We start from the raw sequence: 20,353 nt of genomic DNA on the forward strand, positions 1-20,353 counted from the left end.
AACATCAGACCAACCCAAATGGAGGGACAGTATACAAAAAGCTGACGGGTCCTCTTCAAAAGTGCCAGCATCACAAAAGACAAAGAAAGAATGAGGAATTGTTGGGAGACTAGCCGAGACCAAGGAGGCATGACAATGAAATGCAATGTGTGATCCCAGATAGGATCCTGGAACAGAAAAAGGAAAACCTGGTGAAATCCAAAAACAAACCATGGGTTAATAGTGTTGGACCAATGTTAATTTCTTGGTTTTGGTCATTATACTGTAGGTATGCAAGTTAATCAACATTAGCGGAAACTAGGTGAAGAGTATATATAAAGTCTGTACTATTTCGCAGCTTTTCTGTGGCACATTATTTCAAATAAAATTTTTAAAATAAAAGACATGACTATGAGTGAGGGTCAAGTCTGTATCACTTTTCTATGTATGACCCAAACACAAGCTACAGTGAAACATCCCCAGTCACTGCCCATGCTGATGACCAACACGTGACCCATGCAGCCCCAAACATCTGTGCCACTTAACTACTCCACTCTTGCCTCAAAGATCTTGGAGAATCCCGAAGTGACTATTTTTTGGGGTCGGGGGAAGGGTGGACTTCAAGGAAGATTACTGGGGGAATGTTTTTTTGCCCATCTGTTTCTTTCCACACAAAGGGAACTAAGGGTACTCTGGGCCTCTCTCAACCTCTAGTCCCTCATCCTCAAAGGAGTGACCTGATTGGTTAATTTGGGAAGAATAAAGCAGACACACATTGTTCATCTGCTTTCTTTTCCTTCTTGGGAGTAAATGGCTTATAGCAAATAGGTGTTCTGCCATGCTCCTCAGGACAAGAAACTTCCCCTCTTTGGCCTTTACGGACTGGGTAGACCAGCTCATTTGGAAGCCCATTTGACATTCACCCCAAAGCTATTCCCTTCAACTTAGTCTTTCTCAGTTACTATGGTGATATTTTTGCCCTCGTCTGCCCTGTTCCCTGTTTTATTTCTCAGTATGCTCAGAACCTGGGTAAGAAGAAAGGCTGATAACCAGTGGGCACTCCCTAGACCCTGCCAGGTTCCATGTGCCCCAGTCTATGTGGTATCCTAGGACTTAAGTCTGTAGCCATGATTCTCTCTGAAGTTGGGAAGCATTTTCCAACTAATCTTCTATTCCAAATAGACTCTGGACTTTGAAAATCATAAATAGTAATGACTTAACATTGTTTTTTGCTGGGTGAGTTGAGCTGCACTGGGGTAAAAAGAGGATCAAGACCATCATACCCCCAACCCCCCCCCCCCCCCCCACACACACACACAGATGTACATGGGAATTTGACCCATCCCATGGAGTATGGGACTACAGTCCTGTTAGGACACACTGGCTCTAAAGAGGTTTTTAAAATGAGCTATTTTCCTGGTTTTCTCACTTTGGTCTCTGCCCCAACAGTCAATTAAATAGAGGCATAAAGCATGTGTTCCTTCCTTTTTACGGACCACAGTGCATTTATCTTTTCCAACAGTTTCCTTTGTGTCTGCCTTCTTTGCTGGTATAAAGATGGAAATTTCTCAACAGAGCCTTTAAAAGTCCATTACTTTCACCCCACGTTGTACAATTTAGTTTTAAAGTCAACTTCTATGGTAAACTGCTACTTGTGTGAATGCCCGTCTGGGAGTGAGACTAATCTTCCTCTACCCAAAGAATAACCAACACTTACTGCACCAGAGTTATGATTACATCACAATAAATATTCTATGCAGAACTAGGAAGAGCTCCTCAAAGAAAAATGCTTGGAAACGGGTAATTGGAATGAACTATATGCATTTTCACTGAGCTTTGAAAGAAACTGTGAGAAAAAAGATCTTCGATCTGTTCCCAAGTATTTTTTTTTTCTCTTAAAGAACACCATGTGAGGAGTTTTGACAGTGTCTGCATTCTAATGGGAACATCTCAGGAAGAAGAGGCTTATCTATATTTGTGCCTTGTTACTGCCATGATGGACACCATTTATCAGGCATAAAGAAGGGAGAAAACCCAGAAGGGAGTTCTTCTCTGGACAGTTTTGTGTTCTGGCTCTTAATTACTTTTCCTTTGCCATGGATGTGAATATTTTAAAAGCCAAAGAAGCCCCTGCATTTGAGCTACAGATGGCCACAGCAACCAAATAAGAATACGAACCCATTTTAAAAGGCAAAAAAACAAAAACAAAAACAAAAAACCCCCAAAAACCCTCAAAAACCCCCCAAAAAAACTCAAAATTCAAAAACAAGGGAAGTGCCAAGTTCCACATTCCACCTCCAAACTGATGCCAAGTACATCTTAACCATACTGCTAGGACCGGAAATTGACAGTAATATTAAGGAGCTGCAGTGACCCCGAGGGTAAAAATAAACATGTCTGTTAAAACAAGCACCACCAACACCAGAAAATAGACATGAAACAAGATGCCACAGGAACATTTTTTTTCCTTATAACAGGGATGTGTTAACTTCATTATTCAGAAACCTTTGATTACCCTTTTCAAAAGTTTTTTTGGTTGAGTTTAATTTTCAAGGCTGTTAACCACTTGATGCCAACTTAATTATAACAAGCAAGTAACCAACCCATAATGTATGAGGCCAATTGTTAGTTTGACTTTAGCTTCACTTTAGGGTTGGACTTCTCTGCTCATTTGTAACTTCCCGAACCAGGAAGGTTCTGTACAGTCACTTGCTTTTCCTCAGCTGGTGTCTTTGTTTCCCTGTTTGCCATGGAGGCTTGGGGGAATAGATATTTATGACTTATTATCTCAGTATTAACAGCGCCCTTCAATAATTTATGAAACTAGGCTCTTGAATTTGTAACCTTGAAGTCCCTCTGATTATTGTTCTGAAATGCTAAGGACTCAAACTTTAATCATCAGATTCTTGCACAAAAATTCACTCAAAGGTAGGAAAAACAGGGTTGCTGGTGGCATGATGGGTCCAGATGGGGTGGGCCAAGAACACCTTATTCTTTAACCCTAACTTCCCTTTCACCTGTTGCCAGAACATGGCATTCTCTTCTATAGAAAATATCCTTGTTTGGGGCACCTGGGTGGAGCAGTCAGTTGAGTATCCAACTCTTGATTTTGTCTCAGGTCATGATCCCAGGGTCATGGGATTGAACTCCACTTCAGGCTGCTCACTGAGCATGGAACCTGCATAAGAGCTTAAGATTCTCTCTCTCTCTCTCTCTCTGCCCCTCTCTCCTACTTGTGCTTGCTAAGAAAAATATCCTTGCACTAAAATGTAGTTATACTCTTATATCTCAGCATTCAGTAAACCCGAATATTCTGGAACATCACAGACATCTTGAATTAAACTTCAGGACATCACTTGCTAGTGTGTGTGTTTCTTTCCCTTTCCAAAATGTGATAATCATTTAGGATTACAATGCATTTCAGTGTTCACTTTAGGCAAAAGAGAAGGTGATGTTCAGGAAAGGGAATTATCCCTGTTCTTTCTCTAGGGGATCCTGGAGGCATTGTGCCCGATTTTTCTGATTTTGTGCATGGATTTCTCAAAAGCTGATTTGGCAGACACTATAGCTGGCCACCCAATAGCCACCCTCTACCATCTTCCTTATAGCAATAATGACCATGAGACCATGTTCTGACCAATAAAAAGTAAGCAGAATTCTCTTGGGGAACTTGGGGAGACTAAAGCTGAAGATAAAAGCTCCCGATGCTATTCTTTCTCTTTAACTTGAACAGAGAAGTAACCTTGTGACCAAGAGGTAACAAGCCTGACAGCAAAAAGCCAAGATGCTTAGGAAGTGAGAGGGCAAATGAAGAGAACCATGTCTTTGATGGCATCACTGAGCTATGGGAACAACTAACTCCAGGACCACCTACATCCAGACTACTGGTTAGGTAAACAATAAATGTCTTTATGGCTTAAGTCCCTGTTACTTGCCACCAAAAGCATTCTTCAGCAATCCAGAAAGTGACGTCTGGGATGCAGGTAAGAGAAATCTGCCTGCAGCAATGGCTGGTTTATTCTTTTGAAGCTGTGCCCCACAGACTAAAGAGGGGAAAGCACAGTGCTTTATTTATTTAAATATAATTTACTGTCAACTTGGCTAACATACAGTGTGCTCTTAATTTTGGGGGTAGATCCCCATGATTCATCCCTTACATACAACACTGTGCTTTCTGATGCCTGGGAGCTATTGCAGCCGCTTCCTTGAGAATGGCACCCGGGGCTCAGGACAATGATATTAATGATAGTTAATAAACAGAGCAAGAACACAAACAATTAGTTGGCTCTTAGAGTTCAGTGAAACACAGTGTAAGTATCAGGCAGACAGTAGGAGAGCAAAAACATGGTCTTTTTTTCACATCCTGTGTTTCCCTCTATGGTTTAGTCTGTCCACACTCACGGGTTTAGAAGTATGTCCCCCAGCTCAAAGTCTGGATGGTTTCTCTCTTGAGGAGCATACCCATTTGTATTTCAAATTTGCATTGGTGTATGGGAGGGATCTATGGGCAGGGGCAGAGGTCTGTCAGGGGAGAACTAGTATATGACTATGTGTGGGGTGGGTTACTTTCTCCCTTAGGAAGTTCACGACCAAGGTGGATCTCCACTGTGCAACAGAGTTCCTAATAACGTAAACCACCAGCTGACCAGATTGGCTAAGTGGTGTCCTATCCCTACCTGGCTTGATTACCAAACTAGCTGGATGTTTAGGAGGGAGGTATATGTGTTTCTTTCCAGAAAACACTCCTATGCAGAGCACAGCCAGATTGGCCTCAAAAGTGAGCTGACAAACTAGAAAAACTGGGTTTATTATACTTCGGAGTTGTTCCTTAAATGATAACCGTGACTAACAGGCATCAGTTGGCTTTTTCTGGTTTAACTGAAAAGCAAATGGTATATTAAGCTTAACTTTGTTTTATTTTTCTTCTTATGCTAGAGATTTAAGCTCCCTCATTTCTGGTCTATTATTTTGTAAATACCAATCAATCTATCTGTTTTTGCTTGAAACTTGATTTCTTCAAGTACACTCATTCAGCAGGTATATATTGCGTGTCTTCATATGAGTGAGAGAGTCTAGGTGTGTGGGTGTAAGAGAGACAGAAGGAGGGGGGCGGTGGGGAGTATGCGAGGGAGAGAGAGGATGAGCACAGCATCCTTTCAGGAGCCCTGTATCCAGAAATGAAAACCATGAATGGGCTCTAGTGCATGAAACTGAGGTTCAATTGGATTAGGAAAAGTACTCTAAAAACAATGAAAGGCTCTGTTGCCAGGCACACTGCTGGCTGGAGAATGTGGAACAAAGATAAAATTGTCAGAACATCCTGTCTCCACCTACACCAGGAAGGTCAAGTCTAAGATGCTTGTCCAAGGGCTCAGGTAAGCAGGGGTCCTGGCTGGCTTTTCCACATAGAGCCAGTTTTAACAGGGGTTGGTTTAGTCTCTATAGATCTTAACCCACTCTTAGGTAAAATGCCTGCTTCCGCCTTGCTTTATTCTTCTTTCCCTCCCAACAGCCAGTGCCAGGCTGAGTAGAAAGTTGTTTGACCTTTCAAACAAAGTTAGCTAGCTCTTGCCTCAGTAGGGGCAGCTTCTCCCACCAGCTGCCTCTCCCTCTGAAGGCAGGGAAATTCTCCTAAGAATGGGGATTGGCTTTGAAGCCCAGATCTCTTTGCACTCCTAGTTTGGATGTCTTCACTGGGTGGAAAACTAGCCAACCTGCCCAGCCTCTTGTTATTTCCGAACAGATTCTCTGAAGTTACAGGAGACCCAAGTGGTTTGGTAGATTTTGCATAAGCAATAAAACAGTGCATAAAACACACGGCCCAGCGTCACTTAATATACCTGCTTCCGCAGACGCTCTTTGAAGAAGCCTCAGCGGAGGGCATTGTAAACTGCTATGCACATTCGTATTCATGCCGAGCACAGCATGCACGGGTACAGCGGCCGAGTGCCGCACGCCTGGCGCCACCCGCCTCTGGCACTGTCTCCAGTCATTCCTCTGCTCCCGCCAACAAGTCCAGGAAATAGAAAAACATAAAAAGCTATTGTCCATGTCCAGTGAGAAATGAAATGCACTGGACCAAGTATCACAACTTCCTTAAAATAATACAACACTTCATCACTTGTGCATCTGGATCCCTCTTCGTGGTTTGCGAAGTCATAAAGCTCGAAATCGACATCCTGAACCATCACTGCTTTTTTCTATTTAAATGCATTCCTTTAAAAAAGCAATTTATTAGCAGCTCTCTATGGTTTCACCTTATCTAAAAAGCACTTAATTCAGTTCATCTCCTGCTTTGCTTTGTACTGTTGCAGGCAATCAGAAGATTGGAAGCAACGTATTAATAAGAGAACATGCCCCGAAGCTCTGGCCCATGAAAACAGCTCCTGAATCACAATGTAGCCACAACCCGAAGTTCACCATGGACAGAAAGAAGTAATGACATATATCATAATTATTTTTATTTGTAGGCTGATTCATCACAGATTTGGGTGAAACTCCTAAGTTATAGACAAGACCTTTTGTAGAATGCCCAGGGAAGGAAACGTATTATCCACTACCAGAAAGTCTCCTCTCCCCAAAATACAATCACTTCTACCACAATGAAAAAGTAAGGCAAGGAAGAATCCAGCCTAGTTTTTAAGGAGGGAATAACAGAGGGGGAAAATGGAGTAAACGGTACTGCCTACATAAAAGCTATAATCAATGATTTGGTTTGGGAGAAAAAAGCCAGACTTGCACAAGTTCCCTGAGTATTCATTGTGGATGACCTAATCATGCCAGAATCCCATTGCCTTAATAAGAATGCCTTCCCAGAATACGTCTCAACCCGCTCTACCCTCAAGCCTTCTCAAGGGAAGAAAGAGAAATGGACTGCTCAAGATGTTTAAGGCCTCAGGAAAAAAAAAAAAACTCCTTTCTTTTCATCTGTAAAATTATAAATTTAAGATCTCTTCTAGCCTACAAAGTGTGTGATTCCTGAAAACCCTGGCCTATCAGTGATGCTGATCAGGGATGGGCAGCTGGGATCCTGATAAGAGCTTCAGGCATTAGGAATAGTGCATCCAAGTGCCTCAGAATTCTTGTGTTAACACAAGCCAATTCAAGATCCCCTTATGGAGAAGCAGATTGACTCTTTGATAGACAATGGGTGGAAAGCCCAGCACTTGGCACATAGGTGCTTGATGAACATGAACTCCTTTGCCCTACAGTTCACTGGAATGATTTGCTCTTGGCACAGGTTTTTAGTTCAGCTCAGTAAATTGGCTAATCATCCCATGGAGTTTCAAGTTCACAAACCACCCCATCTTATCCCCTCCATAATTTAGGCATTTTCCCAACCTGAGCTTTCTCTTCAGTTCTTTGTATAAGCAGAAGGAAAGAGATCTCAAACTGAGAGGCGAAATGGATGAATTTAAAAAGTATTACCATAAGCAAAAGAAACCAGGCACAAAAGGCCACATACTGCATCATTCCATTTATATGAAATGTCCAGTAGAGGCAAATCCATAGAGACAGAAAGTAGATTAGCGGTTCCCAGATTAGTGACAGCTAGTGGGTACAGGGTTTCTTTTTGGGGGTGATGAAAATGTTCTGGAATGAAATATCTATCTGGAATTAGATTATATTTACAATTCTGTGAATATACTAAAAACCACTTTAAAAGGGTGAATTTTATGGAACCTAAATTATAGCACCAAAATTGTTATTAAAGAATGCCCCAAAATAGCATTATGATGATTGCAAAAATCCTAAGGAAGGCAAAGGACTTGAGTTTTAGTCCCACTGGATGTGTGGCCCTGAGCAAATTGCTTAACCTCTCTGCATCTCAGATTCACCCGCTATTAGTTAGGATGTTATCTCACTGTGAACCTTCAGGCTAATTACAAGGATCTTATTGTAAGGGATCAAAGGTTACATTCAAGGGCGCTCTCAGTCTGCAAAAGGAAGAAATAGTATGCCAAGTAACCTAGGCTAAGACCTCTGGGTCATCTTCAGAGAAAGGTAGAGATAGGAGATGAAGCAACTCTGTCAGGTTTCTACTTTCAGGATCGATTTCTAAAGATGGGTATAATGACAGCAATCCTCAGTGTCTTGTATCTCACAAGAAAACAGCTGGCCTGTTCCTATATTTTACAGGGGAGGAAGCTCAGCCCCTGGGACATTAAGTTACATCTTCTTGGGGAGCCTGGAACATGGGTGTTTTCTCTTCCAAAGGAGCTAAGTGGTCTTCCCACTCAACTAGTAAAAACCCCAGGGGCTGGGTATTGAATCCTTGTAAATAGTGTGATAATACTATGCCATGTTTGGGACTTAGAACCTAAGACATTCAATCATTTTAGAAATTTGAAAGAAAAAAGAAAAGAAGGGAGGGAGAGAGGGACAGAGGAGGAAGAGGAGAGAAAAAGACTCAGGAGACAGGCAAGAAGAAGAAAGCCGGGGGGGGGGGGGGGGGGGAAGGGAAGAGGGAGATAGAGGAAGCAGGTTGTAGATTTAGATCTTTCTGTTTCAGGAATATACAAGGGAAGCAGATTTCCTTTTCCAAGTTCAAAGGAAACGGTGTGTTTTGTTTTCACACTCCGTTTCATTTTTCACCTGGGAAAAAAACCCAGCTTTGAAGCCTCTCTGTTTAAATTCATTAGGAAAACCATCAATGATGGAAGCTTTCATGAAATTGTAGTGGGAGGAATTAGTGTTATGGGAGAGCTGGATCAATCTTCAAACATTTTAGCTCTGGAGTTGGGAGGTCCGCATTGGCTGCTTGTTCAGCTGGAAAGTTAACATAAACAAATGCTTCACTTACTGGAGAGTCCAAGGGACTAATGACACTTGGTATTTACTTTCCAAATACTTCCTTAACAGCCAGCTATGCCTGCCACCTGAAAAAGATGGATGCTTCTTGAGAGCTAAGTGACCAAAGTGACCAGCAGAATGTCTCGCCCCGAAGAAAAAGGTTCTTTTAGTGGCCTGCCAGAAAGGAGGTAGTGATATTGACATGCACTGCACAGAATCTTTTCCTGTGTAATTCATAACCTGATCAAGTTGGACATGGAAACCTTTTCAGCATGGCTGTGTTAATGTTTGAGGAGATCCTTCTCGGCATCTGAATCTTTCTTAAAGTGTTGCAACCTGTTGGACTCTCCTTAGCAAAGTTAAAATAGGGCAATTTGTTTTTGACTTCTGTTTTTCACTTCATTCTCAGAGCATAGTCCATAGCACAGGTGATTGATTCAAAATGGATTTGAGGGTGACAAAGTAACCACTACAGGTGGGATGCAGGAGAGGACAGTGAAGACGACGGAGGAGAAGAAATGATATGGGGCAGACAAGAGGGCACTGGAAGATTAACAGATACTACTGATGCTCTAACAAAATCGTTCTGGGAAAAAAAGTTAGAAAATGTCTTCGTGCATACAGTGTAATACAGATTAAGTAATTTATGATCTGAATGTCTGCAGAGAAGGATGACTTTTTATTTTTCTGATAAGAATTATATAGGTGTATGCAAATGAATACAGGCAAACCTGTAAAAATATACACACATTCATGGATATGCCATTGTGTGTGCATCTGGGTGCACAAACATGCATATGTGCACCTTAAATAAATGAATCCATGTGCAAAGGAATTATGATATAATATTGATTAGCAGACTTCTTCCTGACAAGTCTACCCCAAGGACAAACTAGAGCCTATTTTTTTTTTAATTGTGGTGAAATAAGGAGTGCATAGATATAAGAACACAAAGGCCACAGTTAGCTTTCCATTTCTACAATGGAAACTATAGTGGGTGACTCCTTGTTTTAGGGACATCAGGTCCTGACTTGCTATCCCTTATTTAGCTCATAAGAAAATAAGGCATAAAATTAATCTGTCCAAGGCATGCAACCATCCCTGCCCAACTTAATGAGTGACTAACTAATCCAAAAGGAAAACAGCCATTACTTATACAGCCATAACGGAGATGCAACATGGCATATAAATCAGTAACTCTTGTATTGCAAAACAGACAAATAGATTAATGCATGTTGCAAAAGATGGGTGAAGAGATCGATTAGGTTACTGATTCAGATCATGAACTTTCTCTCAATATACTGCATTTAACTTTTAAATAAGGTTTAGGAGAACCTGTAACATTTTGCTCACTGACAGAGCTATATTTTACTTAGGGCAGAAATTGGCTAGTCTATAAAAATTAAATTATGCCCCTTTCACTGTATCTAGTCAAGAGGAAAAACTCTAATTACAAGATTGCGCTGTCAAACAAATGCAAATTCACATTCTTTATATCCTGGTTTAAAAATTCATATGGGGGGAGCTTCTATTTTGAAATGAGAATCAATATTTGAAATATTTTTCGGAACGCAGTGATAAGCAAGAGCAAAAGAAATGTCATTATCAAGGGTGCTGGTAAGTAGAAGCTAACTCATTAACAGCAGAGCTTGCTAGAGCAAGTCATTCGTTATGCAAACATTTAAATATCAATTAGTAAGGACAATGAATGAAGGCTCTCCTTCCCCACAGCCTGGTGCCTTATAACTCCAGAAATGACCAAGGGGACAAAAAGCAGTGGAAAATCTCTGCACCTAATAGGAATGCCACTCTGGGGAATAGGTAAAGGTTAATTTTAAATGTACTTCCGAATTGAAAATTAAATGTACCTGCCTCCAAATTCATAAAAGCTGAGTTTGCAGACTTAATCCAGAAAGGACTAACTAAAGACCTAGGCATATTGCATCGCTGGTATTTTTTGGAAAGAGAATGCCTTTCATCACTGCTTAATGTCAAACTTGCTTGGTTCATTAAAATCTCTTCGTCTGTTAAAACTGTGCTTTTCCTCGACCTGTGAAAAAATGCCAATCCATACAGCGCTCAAACTTTAAAAATCCTACTGGTTGGTTCTTATATTCATTTAATATCAATTTCATGGCCTGTGCAGTCAACCAGTTCACAAAGCCCGTAAGGTGAATATGGTGGACATGAAAACCATTTAAATATTTAGCACTTTGCTTGCATTATCTTCTCAGGCAAACCTGGTGTTATATTTTGCTAGAAGGTGCTGGCTCAGGAAAGCAGGTGCATCTTGGAGAAAGTCTGCTGGTGGACATAGACCAGAAGCGGAACTTTTCTGGCTGTTGTTTCCCTCCTCTACAACACAAACAGGTTTTTCCAGACTTAGGGGACCCCACAGTCACTTGGGGAGCTTATCAAAGACCCACGGCTGGGTATATCACGGACTAACTGAACTGGCCGCTTCAAGAGTGACGGGAGACATATGGATTTCAACAAAACTTCCAGGAAAAATCTGACGTGCACCTTGAATTCTGAGTCAACGGGCCTTTTCAGTTTTCATGCACTAAGATTTTCAGAACAGGTTATTGATCCAATGAAAATAATAATAATTCTAACTTCAGTACCTAATACTATTATGTAACAGGTATGACCTTCTTTCTCCAGAGTGGAAAGACTGAAACTGCAGAATTAATCACTGGTGCGTTAGGGGTTAGGGCAACCAGGAGTGCAAAAGAGGACTACTGGATTTCATGAGACACTCTGTGTAAGACCCAGGCAAGTAGCTGCTGTGTTCCCATGTTCCCATGTAGCCCATGTTCCCAGGACTGTGATGCTTGCATTCCATGTGGTCACTTAACAATCCAAGTCTTAGCTTGGCTCTCCATCCCTGTCAGCATCAGGAGGGTTAAGTGTCATGTCTATTCATTGGTCTGACAAGTACATGGAGACAAAAATCCAAGTACCTTGGAAGGAGCAGATCCCCAAACATTGCTCTTTTGACACAGGAGCATGCATTTGGCTAACTTTACTGAATTCAGGCTTAGAATGTGTGTCCTTCCCCCTTATAACAGGCTTTTCTTTGGAGTCCAAACTGTGTCTGTTTTCTAGACTTCTCAATTGGTATTGCTTTATTATTTCACTCTCTGTGTACCCTTTGGCCTATGGTCTATGGCTGGAGGAATGTAGTTTGGAGAGAAGGTATCCACTTGATCCAACTAATAGCAATTTCAGCCCTGGAGACTCTCTGTGCTAAACGTTCCCCTAGGTAAGACAGGCATCATAATGCCCCCTCTGCCTTTTTTTTATAATGTTGTTTAGAGGACATTATAAAGCAAGATGAAGAACACCACTATGAAAATGGAGTGTGTGGTATTTATCTTACATATACTTCTGGAGAGGAAGAAACATCTCTCTGAAAAAGGACATCTCTTCTGGCTATAGTTTGGGTTGTATCCTTTTCTTTCCTTGTCTCAACCATATCCCAGCTCATAAAACATGATACCCAGGTAAGCATTGGCCTAGAGGATCCAGAGGAAGTTCCTAATGTGTCCACAGTTTATCCCTATTTTTTTCTGGCTCTAAATTACCATTTGAAAGAAAGCTGCAAATATTTGGCAAAAAACAAAAACAAAAACAAAAAAACAAAAAAACAAAACCCAAAAACAAACAAACAAAAAACAGTAAAGCGTTCAGAGTGATTCCAACTAAAATTGCAGCAGTACCTCTGGAAAAAGGGCAGATTTTACAGGTAAAATCCTCAAGAATGAAACACAAGGAGAAAAGAAACAACTTACCAAAATCATAGTTATCAATCTTAGCTACAGAATTGTCACTAAATTTTATTTTGCTTTTGTAATAGCCCGAATCCCATGACAAATGACAGAACAATGCATGCTGCTTTTCTTGGGACAAATTATTCTTGAGAGCAATTATGTATCAGACTCCCCAAGACAGCGCTTTCCGTGGAAAGAATCCACACCTAATGACCTAAAAAGAACAGCTTTTATAACTGCGCACACATACCCTCTCGCCACACATTGATGAGCTAGATATCTGCTCATCAAATATCTGTGCGGTTAGTAGCAAGGTATTTCCAGGCCCTTCTCTGAGAAGAAACTACTTTTCCAAGGTGCTGCCTTTAAAACTGTAGCCTTTGCATTCATTTGCTAGTAGGTTAAGAAAATCACTTGACAGATTTAATCCCTTCAACCAAAAGCTCTGGGGGGCTATGCAGTTCAGCCAACAAAAGAGGAACAGAACTTCGGTTCACTCCTTCACTCCGTATCATTCACCACATGATGTGATTTCCCCTCTTGTTAATATCCTGAAAATGGCAAGGTCTAGCATTATGGGTTTGACCTTGGAATTCAAAGTAGAGTTCCATTCCTTTCCCCAAAGTTCCAGGTGCACTTGTAGGGGACTTTGATTTCTGGTAAGGCTATTGGGAGTTGCTGGGAGTTCCACATCAGGGAGAAAACTCTGGTCAGCTGAAGTAAGTGAGGTTTGCTCTCACAGGATGCCCTCCTTCTCCACATAAAGCCCAGCACCTTTCATCAGCCAGCTAGCAGCTAAGCTTGTGGGGCTGGAAACTACATTCCTTTGAACATCTTGGCAATTGGTGCCTGGAATTTGATGCAGTAGCTCTAAAATTAAATAAAGATCCTGTAGTGTTCTTCTAAGAAATATGGCGTGGCTCTATGACAAAACACATTTTTCAAGCTCTGACCTCTGGGAACTTCAACTAGCTTCATATTTCAGGCTGACACTGCTCACAGGCTACTGTCTAGTTGCCCAAGCTGAGCTGGTTATCCATATATTTTCCAGCCTCCTGATCAGCTTTTAGCAGAGAGAGATGAGGGGAGTAAATAAAAAGAGGAGAGCCACTAATTTAAATGCACTTCCCCTCCAGAGTCCCTTGGGGAGAAGCCCTGGTAATTAACTCTAATGAGATTAACTTGGAACTCTTCCTTTTGCCAGCATTGTAAAAGTAAATCTGTGGTAACCAGTGTGTGTGTGCATTAAATCAAAGTCAGTCCCCTTTCTTGTAATTTAATGCCCCCGGCCCCCCACCTCCCACTCCTACCCCTACCCCAGGCTGGAGGCCGGTGAGCGCTGCTTGGTTCTTACCCGCACTTTGCTCCATCACTTCTTTCTGACACATGTCTTGAACGTTCACCGTGCAATTCACTATAAACTCGGGGGAGGAGCAGTCGTTGTTCAGCTGGAATTCTTCACATTGGTAACACTGGATTTGCAGCGCAAAGCCTGTGGGGACAGAAGCAGTCGGATTTAGATCCAGCCCTCACAGAGACCACCCCAGAAACCGCGGCCCTCCTCTGCCCCAACCAGCCACAGATTCCGACCTCTGGGGGTCCTTGGGCTCGGCACCCCTGGGTCTCCAAGAAAGGCGTATGCGGCTGAAGCCCGCAGCCGGCGGCGCGGACACCGAGGGTCCTGCAGAACAAATGAATTCTGCCGGCGACCCCCAGGCCAATGCTCCAGAAACAAGAGAGCCCGTCCGACACCACACCTGGCCCTTCCGCCACGGAAGTTGAGAGGCCGGGTACACAACTCGAGAGCGAAGTAGCTCCAGAGACATGCTTCAGCTCCAGTGTACAGCTAAGGATTTGCCTAATTGTTAATTGGTTACAAATTGCTTAATTACTGTTTTGGCACCATTCGCGGTTGCATTTACAGACGCCTTTTTAGTTTTAGTTTTTGTCGTCAGCGTTCCTGTGCTGTGGCTCCGAGGCTCCCTACGCAACCACCCAGGAACCCAGGAGGAAGTGCCAGACGCCAAGTGCTGCTGCGCCCCGAGTCCCCGGCCTTTCTTCGGGACAGTCCCCGCAGCAGCGCTGGGCGGGGAGGCGCAGCGTGTGCAAGAGGCGTGTGTGTGTGAGCGCGCGCGCGCCCGAGCCGCGACACCACAACCTTTTCTTCTTGGCTTTCAGGGCAACCGTTTGGCTAGGGTCCGGTGGGGGTCCCCGCTCTGCAGCGCTCGCTCGAGAGCCGTTTGCCTAATTCAGAGGACCGAAACGTTTTCGCGTCTCGCAGCGTTCCAGCCTGGCTGCTCTGCCTGGATCAATGAGCTCCTGTCTAGACCTAACACCCCCTGCTCCCGGACCCCCGGGCTTCTTCCCAGCTCCACAACGGCGGCGCTCCGGGCGCTGCAACCCAGCCCCGGCGCGCCCGGGCCACAGGCTGCCCAGCGCTCCCGTCACCTGTCGGCGGCGCCACTCCCACGGGTTGCTGGAGACGCCTGTTAACTTGGTGGGGTCAGGGGCTTTTTATCACCCCCTCTCCGTCGGCAAGGCCCCAGCACATCTCGGACCCTCTGTCCTCCCCAGCTCAGCTTCTTCTCCCGCAGCCCGGGCATCTGCAGCTCGGGTCCCACAAACCCATCGCTCCCGCCTCTCCTCCTGGAGACTTTCCCACGTCGCGACTCCGGACACCAGCACCCGTCACCGCCGCCAAACTCCCGCTGGGCAACCCCTGCGCAGCACGGGCCCGGAGGTGGGTGCCAGAGGGGCGAAGGGGCAGACGGGTAGATGGGGTGTGCTCGCCTAGCGGGGCCGGTGGTTTCTTCGTCTCCCTACCTTGAAGCAAGAACAATCCGCAAAAAGTTGCCGCGATGCCGAGGACCCACATCCTCCCGGAGCCGCGGAACCGGGAGAGGGCAGGCGCAGCAGAGGCGGCGACCGCGGCGGAGGCGGCCCGGGCCGCAACGGCTGTGGCTGCCGAGGCTGCTGGGGCCCGCGCTCCTGCCGCCGAGGCCACCGCCGCCGCCACGAGGAGCCGCAGGTGCCGCCGGCGGCGCCAGCATCGCCCGTGCCGGGACTCCCGGCTGCGGGTCGCTGCTCCTCCCGCGGGCGCTCCCGGGCAGAGCGCGGCGCCTCCGGAGTTGGCGGCTGAGACTGGAGGAACTACTGGCGAGCCGGAGCACCCAAAAAACTCTCGTCTCTTCTCCCCACCTCCCACTCCAGGCACCACGTGACGGCTGCCGAGTTGGGGTGGGGGTGGCGGGCGAGGAAGGCTGGGACCATCTTTTCAGGTCCCCACCCCCTTCCTATCGCCCTCCTCTCCCGCCTCCGCACGTCCCCAGGACAGGGACGCCACAAGGAGAGGCAGAGTGTAGTTTTCCAAGGTTGGGAGGCTTGGAGATTGAAGAAGCGTGAGGAGGGCGCAGCAGGTGCCGAGGGGACTGGCCGGGCGCTGACTGCGGGACCTGCGAGGTGGGGTCGTAGGACCGCGTGCCCCACTAGCCCTCCGCGCCCCCCGGGGCTGGTCCACCCAGCTGGGGTTGCTGGGAGGCCCGCATTGGGAGCCCAGTGCCGGGGGCGGCTGGCTAGAGGGGCGCGTGCTCCCCTGAGTAAGACGAAGTTGCACACCTGCAGGCTCCCTGAGGGCGCCGGCGCAGCTGCGCCTTTTCTTCCTCGTAGAGGCCTCTGGTTCAAGACCAGGCTTGGCTTCAGCGGCCGCAGAGCGGGCGGGGTGTGGTGAGGACCCTGCCTGGACAGGCGCCGTTCGCCCCGGGGCGGCCCTCCTTCCGTCTGCCCGCTCGCACAGCTGGAGGGTGCAGTGACATCAAGCCTAGCCTAGGACAGGTTGGCCTCCCGGGGACGACTGTCGCGAGTTCCCACCAGAAAGCAAATCGGGTGAAGAAGGGAATATCTTTGCTCTCTTTTCCTCCCAAAGGCCGGGGATCTTCATCCAGCTTTTCTCAAAGTCACGGGTTATTAGTACGTCCTCCCAGGTCCTCTCCTGCATCACGCTTTCCCAGCCCAGGAGTCAGTCGCAGGCTGCCCTGCGCCTCTGTTTTAAGACCCCGTCCCATTCCCCCTCTCTCAGTCAAGCGACCCACCTTGAATACTCCCGGGACGCCACGGGGCTGAGTTCGTCTTCCTTGGAGCGGAGCCTTGCAGCAGGTGGTGTGGGAGCCTCGGCGCCCCCGCCCCCAACCCCGCACGTTGCCACCCTTCCCCCTGAGTCCCTGGGGAGAACCCATTTCTGTGGAAATCGCTTCAGAAGCTTAGCTCCTCTTCACCGCGTGCCCTTCCCTTCCCCGCGAGGAAGCTCTCCTCAGGCCAGGACGCTGATTATTTATTTTCCCATCCTGCCAGCGGAGCAGGTCTGGAAATGGGCTTAAATGACTTTCTTGTAATTCCTCTGCAGAGATCGTTCCATATCTGCCTCAGGCTCCTTCTCTCCCTTTGCCCCCCTCTTCTTTTCATTTCTAGTTGGTTAACCCCTCGGGGAGACTGAACGCTCTGACCATTACACCCTTGTCTGCAGACTCTGATCTTACAATTGGCTGAATTACTGTCTCGGGAGCAAAGGGGGCCAGTTTATTTATTTCTTCCGGAAATTGATTGTCTGGAGCACGTGTGAGAGCAAACAACTGGGCCAAAGGATCCTTGAACAAGTTCTTTGCAGATTTCAGAGGGTGCCAACTGTGATAGAACTTTTATTCAGAAATGAAACAAAAGAATTTTTTCAAAGTCTGAAAGACAATGATACTTTACATAATTTTCATTTAGGACAACAAAATTCAATATAACAAATTGCACAAATTAACCAAATAACACTGATTATACAACACTCTTTAAACATACAAACGTGTGCTGAAGTAACCATATAGATCCTAAAAATATTTCTATTAGGCCTACTTTACAAACTCCTGTACAAAAGCAATTATAAATAGTTCACATCTAGAAAAAATACAAATAACCTTTAAAATAGAATTTATCCTCACATATACACAGACTTTGTAGGGAAAAAAAAAGATCTTAAAAAGTAAGAATTTTTTGTAGCACCAGCAATTCATTTTATTTTTAAAAAAGTGAACATGACAGATAGGAATTTGTTTTCATTTCTAGTTTCCCCAGATTTTAATAAAAAGAGCAGGAAGATAAAAAATCAAATACTGTTGAGAATCATAGAGAAGCACTAAGCAGAAGAGGTTGTAAGAAAATGTTTGGAGGGAAAACCTGTGGTTGAATTAGTCACTTCTGATCCACATCCTTTCCCATCAGTGTCACACTTGAGTACCTGTTACATTTTTCAGTGGAAGCAGAATTACACTCACTCCTAGAACCTGAATCTCCCTGGTAACAATTTTGAAATTGCATGAGAATTAAAGTTTATGTCACGTTGAGATTGTGAGTTGGAGAGGACAGTGAGCCCTCTGGTTTTTGGCAGGCCCTGTTTTAGCTTTACAGAGTGTACCCACAAACAATTTGAGGACTAGGACAGTGAAGTCAACAAAACACTTTAGCTGGAAATTTTGAAAAATATATTATCAACTTCTAACACTTAGTACATCATTTCAAGAGCATGGCACTGATTCAATTTATTGCTGTCTTATTTTTTTTTTTGCTACAAATATAATTTCTTTTCCAAAAATTTACAACTTCTGTACAAGTATTCAAAAAAAGTGCAAAATTAAGAGTTCTGCATTGTGGGTGTGTTTACATCTAATCTTGGTGAAACACAACAAATGGAGTCTATTGCCCTGTCAGAAAAGGAAGCTCCAGTGGGTTACTTGTTATGAATCTGACAATGGAGGCTCCGTTGTTGCCATGGTTTATTGTTGCCATCTCTGTTCCCCTCCACACAACTGTTTCTTAAGTGCTCCATTTTCAGCTAAGAAAAAACAACAACAACAACAACAACAACAAAAACGGTCCTTTATACATCATTTGAACCCTGACTTGCACAGGAAGAGAAGCTATCATATAAAGAATCACTCAGGGATTCCAAATTGTCTACCCCAGGCCTATCTGAGCTACTCAAAGATGCCTCTTCAGTTTTTTCTTTTTCTTCCTTTTGTCTTTCAACCGTGTTTAGAGAGTTCTTCTCTCTTTCTAACAAAATCATAGTTTTGCTGTTATATTTATTGAATGACTCCAGGGAAATTTTAGATAATCTATTCTCAGGATCTTCTTTTGTTTCTTCAACTTGTTTCAATTTCTGCAATAAAAAGAGGAAAATATTAGAAACATATTTCTTTGGAAAATCAAGTTATTCTATCCAATATTCAATTATTGTCTGTATAACGTGCAGTTTAAAGGGATAGAGAGAACCTACAAGTCTTTAACAACCTTCTGGTATAACTAAAGGTAATAATAAAGGCTATTTTAGGGATAAATCAAGACTTTAATCATTTTACTGAGATAAATAGGTCCCGATTTGCAAACCAGTAAAGTGCCACTTAATTTCATTTTAAACGGATCCATTTGAAATTTGTTCAGGTAAAGTGCCTTATATTTCTTCACCAAAGTTTCAGACTCCTCTCTTTTCTTACTAAGTATTAGTAGTTGTCTTGTTTTTAAATATGGATAAGGGATTGAGTTTCAGCCAGAAGTTGGGGTTATATGGGGGGTGGGGTGGGCAAGGCATACAATCCCTTAAATTGCCATGGGAAGCATTATCATGTTTCTGTTTTCTCCCTTTATGAGCCCAAAGATATTTGAAAGAGATCTCCAGGTCTGTGGGTGTAGATTCTAGAAAGCCCAAAGGCGGGAAAAAACATAGTAACACTTCTGCCCATTAGTAACCTCTCCCTCCAGGAGGTTCCAGTAACACCACTCTAAATGGGGATATTTGTAGGATGCTACTGGCAGTCTCTAGGACTTTATAGAACACTGCAGCCATATTCAATAATTATCCTAGGTGAACTCTATAAACATGAATGTATTCTATTGCTCAAGTGGTTCCTAAGATCTGAGATGAGAGAAGAGAGAGGTACAGATACAAAAGCAACACATGTAGATGTGTTAAAGCCACTAAGGCATTTCCTCTTTGGGCAACAATTCTATCCAAACACCAGGAAAACGCAGGAATAGGGGCTTAGACATGGTCATGATAGTTACCATTTATTAAGCATCCACCATGTAAAACTCAATGAATATATTTTATCATTAGATAAATATCATATATTTTATCTAGAAGCATTTTCATAGGGGACTTGCAACTTACACATCTTCATTTTAAAGAGGAAGAAAACAAAGCTCAGAGCAACAGAGCTACTCGCCCAAGGTCACCCAGCAAGTGGCAAGAGAACAGGATTTGAATTCCAGGCTGGCTGCCTTCCATGCTCTTGTTCCTATTAAACCATGCTCTTATGTAATAAAAGACAAGATGTTCTGTGTTTTTGTTTGTTTGTTTGCCATCCATATATTGTTCATTTTGCCACCCATATATTCCACTTAAGTAACTTGCCAAACCATCTCAATTGCTACTGTCCCAGACTCTGATAGTGCAGTTCTGTTCCCCAACCTACCACAACCCCCACACACATTGTTACAATGCATGCACACAGGAGCAATGAGGAAATTGTGTTCTGATCCAGGGAACAGCACACATAATCCAAGCCTATGATTCTCTTTTGCTAAATATTTAATAGAGGAAAGAAAAAGATATGTAAGTGGATGCCTTGGTGTCCTAAGAGCAGGCCGAGACACAGTTTCTCTTTCCATTATGGAAATGGCATAATTCTATAGGAATATTTGAAAATCACCCTTGAAGTAGTACTTATTTCATTATACTGTTAATGTACAGGAGCATTACTCTCGGAGCTCAT

The 20,353-nt window shown here is 44.0% G+C and overlaps 2 protein-coding genes across 3 annotated transcripts in view; both read right to left on the bottom strand.

Moving 5' to 3' along the window:
- Positions 1-15,549, bottom strand: part of LYPD1 (LY6/PLAUR domain containing 1) — a 36,390-nt gene extending 20,841 nt beyond the window's left edge. Inside the window, exons 1-2 of the mRNA XM_043576614.1 lie at positions 15,369-15,549; positions 13,900-14,037 (exon numbers count right to left, since the gene is read on the bottom strand). Coding sequence (XP_043432549.1) covers positions 13,900-14,037; positions 15,369-15,420 — 190 coding nt within the window. The 5' untranslated portion in view covers positions 15,421-15,549. The remainder of the gene's footprint in view (positions 1-13,899; positions 14,038-15,368) is intronic.
- A 1,657-nt stretch (positions 15,550-17,206) lies between these two features.
- Positions 17,207-20,353, bottom strand: part of NCKAP5 (NCK associated protein 5) — an 890,605-nt gene continuing 887,458 nt past the window's right edge. The window contains exon 18 of one of the 2 annotated variants that reach the window (XM_043576610.1): positions 17,207-18,741. In XM_043576610.1, coding sequence (XP_043432545.1) covers positions 18,460-18,741 — 282 coding nt within the window. In that variant the 3' untranslated portion in view covers positions 17,207-18,459. The remainder of the gene's footprint in view (positions 18,742-20,353) is intronic. The other variant, XM_043576611.1, reaches the window with a different exon arrangement.

Source organism: Prionailurus bengalensis, chromosome C1 (assembly GCF_016509475.1).
Source record: "Prionailurus bengalensis isolate Pbe53 chromosome C1, Fcat_Pben_1.1_paternal_pri, whole genome shotgun sequence".
NCBI classification, from domain to species: Eukaryota; Metazoa; Chordata; class Mammalia; order Carnivora; family Felidae; genus Prionailurus; species Prionailurus bengalensis.